The sequence below is a fragment of the Boleophthalmus pectinirostris genome, unplaced genomic scaffold (genome assembly GCF_026225935.1).
Source record: "Boleophthalmus pectinirostris isolate CB_2022bp ecotype Guang Dong unplaced genomic scaffold, ASM2622593v1 HiC_scaffold_13, whole genome shotgun sequence".
Lineage (NCBI taxonomy): Eukaryota > Metazoa > Chordata > Actinopteri > Gobiiformes > Gobiidae > Boleophthalmus > Boleophthalmus pectinirostris.
The window spans coordinates 34,631,632-34,637,755 of NW_026571036.1; the positions used below are offsets into that span (position 1 = coordinate 34,631,632).

Genomic DNA, 6,124 nt, shown 5'->3' on the forward strand with positions numbered 1-6,124 from the left:
AGGTCAGTGGGTATGTGAGTCACACCATTGAAAGTCCCTGTGCGCTACAAGAGGAACAAAATGTACTGAAAATTCCATGTAAGCTACAGTGACAGTAGGAAATTGTGCTTTATACCAAGATGGGAATTCTGAAAGGTTACAAAAACATAAGTGCCAAGTCACTGTTTCCGGGAAATTGCCAGAGTATGGGAAGTTTTCTGGTCACATGATAGTGAAAGGGATACGTTAGTGTTTTGTGAACGGAGGTAGAGAGAGATAAAGTGTCATAGATAGTGCATAGTTCACAAAAATATATTTTGGAGAAGTAGACTGGAAGGTAGTGTAGATTTGAGTGGGTGTTAACTTTAAAAAAAGACTACAGTTGGTTTCCACAACGCTATCTGTCACTTATGTCAGGCATTGTTAAGTGCTGGGTTGCTTTGTTGCCAGGTTGTAGAATTAAAGATGAAAATCACTAATATTTTGTGATAATTGGTGAGCAAATTCTAGTGGTAAATAAAGATTATACTGGGACAAAACTTGGACTAGAACAGAGCTAAAACAGGACTAAACCAGGACCAAACTGAACCTACATTACAATTAAACTGTGCTCAAATTAGGACAAAACAAGTAGGAGTGTGGCCAGACTTACTTGCTTGACCACCCAGTCCCTCCTACAGGCTGTTATTATTAAATAAGCATGAGATTTACCGCAGAATAGATAAAATGTACACACCAGGATTGTAGTGGGCATTGTGGTTAAGTTAGTCACCATTGTAATAAAAACAAAAAAAAATTAAAATGTATTTATTTAAATTTGAGTTTCTTTACAAAGGGTCACAAATGTACTTTCCTATGGCAAAGTACGGTATGTGGGCTTTAAAAGTTGTATATTGTTTTAATGGAGCCTGCTTGTCATTTCTGCTTAATCATTAACAGGAACAAATCCAGGGGAATTTGAAGCAGTCACCTGCACTTTAGTCAGCTGTGATTGTTAAACAGGTGATGCAGGTAATTTCCAGAGTTCATAATGCTTGGTCAGCCTACAATTAAATGGGAAGGACACTGGACAATACATAGTCTTGAGTAAGGGGAAACGAGCTGATGACCAATTTTCAGCACAGATGAGGTCAGTATTGTCAGCATTGTCACATGCTGAACTCTTTGTATAATTTAAGCACATCATAGTTGTCATTTTCCAGCTGGAATGCACTCCATATGTAAAATACAAATAGTACATGCAATTTATTATTAGATCTGATATAACTCTGTATGATTGCACAATACTTAATCAACATATTGTGCAACTATAAAGCATAAACAATGTTATTATTAGCATTATTAATCATTATTACAGCCATAAATAAATCTTGAGCAGTAAACAAAGCATATTTTTGGGACTTTTTTTTTTCTTTTTATACTGCACTCTCCATTACAGTATATTGTAAGAAATGTACACAGAAAGTAGATCTCCTATTCACCTAAATTTGACAGATTGGCAGAAATGAGAAGATCTGATAAAAAGCAGGTCAAGCCTGGCGAGTATGACGCGTGTTATAAAAGCACCAGTCTGCCACACCGCAGGTGTGAGATTTGAGTGCATCAAACCACAACAGGAAGTCTACAACTCTGCAGCGCTCCTGTTCCCACAGCCCCACTGTTTCTAAATCTGAATGATCAAACCAATACTAGCCTTATGTGACGACAATGACCACCATTTCATAAAACACACAAAATTTTCAGCAAGTTGTATTTTACTCCAAAACACTTTTTATTTTTTTGAATGAAACAGTGGGATAAATGTACAGCAAAACAAAGATAACGCAGGTCTCCACCTCGGGATGTCCCATCATGCTCTAGTTTTAGTCCAACGTTCTTGTGCTCAGTCCCGCTCTGCCAGGGACATGAGGTGGGTGTCCACTTCAGCCTCTGCCAGAATCCTGCAGAAAAGAGGTAACAACAAAGTGAATTAAAAGAGCTGATTTGGTGATGGTAGAGAGGAGTTCATTCTTTTTTGGTGATCAGCAGAGCAGCACCTTATGGGGTCATGCGGAGGTTTGTGCATGTGTGCTGCGGAGGTTCTCAAACTGTGGAGGAGGTTCCATTTGCAAAAACATGTGATTGTATTGAACCTTAAACAATTCTACTCACTGCTTTTAAAACAGCTGGAGTCTGCTGTATAGTTATAATTTGTGACACTTGTGGGTCATTGTGGATTAGATTTGCACATTTAAATTAAATTGCAATATTAATCTAAAATGTCTTAATAAAATAAACAAGTCCATTGACTTCCACATTAGAAAACTGTGGTGCCCAATGGGAGATTACATTGCTGTAAATGCCATCACAATAAGAGTTGAAAGCGCCGATGGAAAGCTGCAGATCATACTTTCTTTCTTACCAAAATGACTACGCAATGCTGGTGAATCCTACATGCCTCATTGACAAATACAATGGAGAACAAAGTAACTACAGAGCAGTGGGTACATGCCTGTGACAGTGAAAACAGGGATTGAGCAGCAATATGATGTCTTTAAAATAAGCGATTGCTCAAACATGCCTGAATCTCTCCAAATACAACTCTAAAAGGGTAAGTGAGAAGCGGAAACACCTATAACATGGTCAAATGCACTGAAAGGATGATTTTGCATAATCAGTCTGCTTTAAGTAAGTATTGAGGTTGGAATTATTGTTATGTGTAGTTTTGGCCAGCATTGTGAGCATTGCAAGTAATTGTAAATGATAACCATTGCTAAATACTTCTGGCCTATGAATTCCTTTGGCAAAAATTTTAAAAGGGGATAATGAGAACACGGCACACCCATTTTAAAAGAATGGCACTGGCTCTCTATTGAATTGATTTTTAAAAATTTTCTTGTTTGCTTTTAAAATCCTCCATGGCCTCTCCCCACAACATCTGTCAAACCTGCTTCAGCCGAAGTCCAAAAGTGGACAGTGCAGACAGGCGAAGCCACAACCTGTTTTCAAACTCTTAAAAATAATCTTTTAACTGAAATGTAGACTTCATAGTCTGCAGTATGTTTTCTAATGTATTTGGTATTTTGGGAATTTGTCTACTTACAGATTACTATGTAATACACAGTGGAATATGACTAGCATTTGTTTGGAATTGAAGAGTAACAAATGTGAATTTAACCAGTTTACCTGAATTTTGGATCCTGTGTAGTGACAACTCCCACTTCCAGCTCAGAGGGCTTGAAGTCAATAGAAAGAACAGTCGACAGACAAGAAATGGCCGTCTAAAAAGAAGAGCAATGTTAAATTTCCTGTGCGTTTAGTCTCATTTCAACAGAGCCCCATTTCACCTTCGATACCGAAACAAAGTTGGACTCAGAATCATACCTCCACAGTTTGTTCAAAAGTCCAGTCGAGTTTCTTTTTGACTTTCTTTTCCAGAAAACTCGTCGCTTCCGTTTGCTTCACTCCAGCCGCCGTGGCCTTGAAACCGCAGTAGTATCCTGCTGGGTCACACTTGTACACCTGCGGACCAAACTCCTCGTCTATGCCGATCACGATCATACCTGCACACACACGAGGCGGAGACAACCGCGAGTTAAACTGGAGTTAACCAGAAAGCAAAAAGATGTCAATTAGTCACAGTACAAGTAGCTAATTTAATTTGATTAGCATTTAAATTTTATCTATACACAAAATAGAAGGTTAAAAAAAGCCAAACACTTACACGCTTACTACTACTTATTAAAAAAGGTAAAGAAACAAAAAAAAAAAAGTCAAGTCAGTAGACAGAATATAGTATACATACAACAGCCCAGTGGCCTCATCTCAGCGTTCTGCGTGTAAACTTGGGAGATGTCAGCGATTCTCTTGCACAGCATGTCCACAGGGATCTCATAGCCGTACTTGTACTGCCAATTAGCTGCTTCATACCGAGCTCGCTGCACTTGAGAACGGCTGTCGGCTGAAGAAAAACATAACAAACAAACCTTTCACTGTAAAAGCAGCACACTGCTGTTGGGAACTGTGAATCTTTAAATGTAGAATATAACACAACTAATAGTGTCTTGGGCAAACTATCAAACAAACATGGCAATGCATTACGAACACACTTTGATGTGCCAGGAAATTTACTAAATCACTTCTTATTATTTCGTTTTAATAGTGTTTTAATAGAAAACAATATTTACCTGTCATTCCAGACATTACACATCCAATATTATCTGTTATTCTGAAAAGATGAGTGACTGTAGAGGCATCCAAAAGCTTGTCCTGCAAACAGAATACAAGAGGTTTACAAAAGGAGCCTTCATAGATTTTTCAGTTGCTGTTTTTTTATAATTATATATATATATATATATATATATATATATATATATATATATATATATACATACACATACACACACACACACACACATATACACATATACATACACACACATATATACACACATATATATATACACATAAATATACACACATATATATATATATATATATATATATATATATTTTTTTTTTTGTGGACAAGTGTAGGTCTTTTTTATTTTCATGGCAGCCTAAATCGACAAGTCTAAGCCCTGTGGTGTAACATGAACAAAAGCTCCACTGTACTCACCGGTACTTTTTTCTGTGTTACGACGACTGCACAATCCTTCCCCCGGACCGCTACTGACGTGAGTCCTCCCTGGTTTATGGCCTTGAAAGCATATTCTGCAGAGGAATGGAGAGGAAATAGGATTTACTTAGTTCAACCATTGTTATGGCATTAGCCAAACAGTGAAAAGCCAATGATAATTTCAATGCATTTGTTTTGCTTCCAAATTCTCATGAATATTTGATGAAGACTGGATACATGGTATATGAAGCTCTGTTTAAATTCAATTATTCATCAGTGCAGATATTTCAGATATTTTCTTCCTTTTACATTTTGGTTTTACATCTTTAGTGCACAATTTTAGATCAAAAATTATGTTGAACACCTTAATAACTAATTTATGTTGACTTTTCTATTACAATTTATAGGCACTTAACAAATAGTCAGTAGAGTTCACACTTGGAGCCTCTTTTTCCATAAGTCCAGATACCGTTAGATAACAAGAAATGTCTACAGCATAAAAATGTCTTTGTGCGGAGGAATATATATCACTAAAATCTACATTCAATTATATTTAATTGCACAAAAAACTTTAATGAAATCCTGCTTGTAGTATCACACAGTACAGTTTGTGCAATGAATCAGCTTGGTTGTCATGCTAACAATGCTAATGAGCTAACAGCTAGCCGTAACATAACAATCTAGAGCTAAACAATAACTTTAGCTACATTTAGCGATTAAAAACCAATAAGAAATAAAGACGACTTTTATTCTTTCTCCACTTTTACTTTCACTTCTGAAGGATATTATTTGTCACGGCGCTAGAAGCCAGGCTACCCCAACCATGACAGAGCATTTAGCTCGTTAGCAAAACTGAGCGAGCCGGCTTTTGTCTGAGCAAACGTCAATACTAACCAACTTGATAGAGTCTTCCTTCGGGGGAGAAGATGGTAATGTGTCGATCAAACCCTGCGCTGGAGCCTCTGGACATTGTAAAAAGTTCAGTGTGGCAAAAGTTCGTCCAAAAGGATTTGCAGCAGATGAATTTACTTCATGGACAATATTTCCACCCGGAAGCTAATCTGACAACACTAAACTACATCCGGTGCGAGAGGTTAGTTTCCATGGTGATGTTTTACCTTTCACGGGTCATTTCTAACTATGTTTTCAACACAACATATTTCATTGTTTCTTTCATTCATACATCAAATAATGCGCAGTATAGTATGTTGAATTGGTAAGCTTTAAAGTAAAGAGTTGATGTTTGAACAGTGCTAAAAGCCTGTAGCATTTCATGTAGCTGACCATTATAGGCCACTGTAGACTCTATGTTAGGAATAAGGATTCAAACAAAATAGGAAAGAAAAACACCTGTTTACATTTTACATTTTAAGACCAAAATGAGGAGTCTGACAGCAACAGTTACAGAAAGGCAAGGCAAGGCAAGTTTTATTTGTATAGCACAATTCATACACAAAGTAATTCAAAGTGCTTTACAGAATAAGAAATGCAAATCACAATCACAATACAAACAAATGAAAACATAAATAATCATCATAAAATTAAAAA

At 36.8% G+C, this 6,124-nt stretch overlaps 1 protein-coding gene across 1 annotated transcript; it reads right to left on the reverse strand.

Moving 5' to 3' along the window:
* Positions 1-1,726: 1,726 nt before the first annotated feature.
* On the reverse strand, positions 1,727-5,656 carry LOC110162765 (proteasome subunit alpha type-6). Its single transcript, XM_020927661.2, has 7 exons — positions 5,471-5,656; positions 4,577-4,671; positions 4,146-4,227; positions 3,764-3,919; positions 3,343-3,521; positions 3,145-3,239; positions 1,727-1,919 (listed from the first exon to the last, which is right to left on the reverse strand). The coding sequence occupies exons 1-7, from the start codon at positions 5,544-5,546 to the stop codon at positions 1,862-1,864; spliced, it is 741 nt and encodes a 246-aa protein (XP_020783320.1). The 5' UTR covers positions 5,547-5,656; the 3' UTR covers positions 1,727-1,861.
* Between the last annotated feature and the right edge of the window lie 468 nt (positions 5,657-6,124).

Coding starts and splice junctions, on each gene's coding strand:
- LOC110162765 (XM_020927661.2), bottom strand. CDS start 5,546: ATGTCCAGAGGCTCCAGCGCAGGGTTTGATCGACACATTACCATCTTC. Junction 3,920..4,145: donor TGTAATGTCTGGAATGACAG/GTAAATATTGTT, acceptor GTTTTTCTTCAG/CCGACAGCCGTTCTCAAGTG. Junction 1,920..3,144: donor ACACAGGATCCAAAATTCAG/GTAAACTGGTTA, acceptor TCTTTTCTGCAG/GATTCTGGCAGAGGCTGAAG.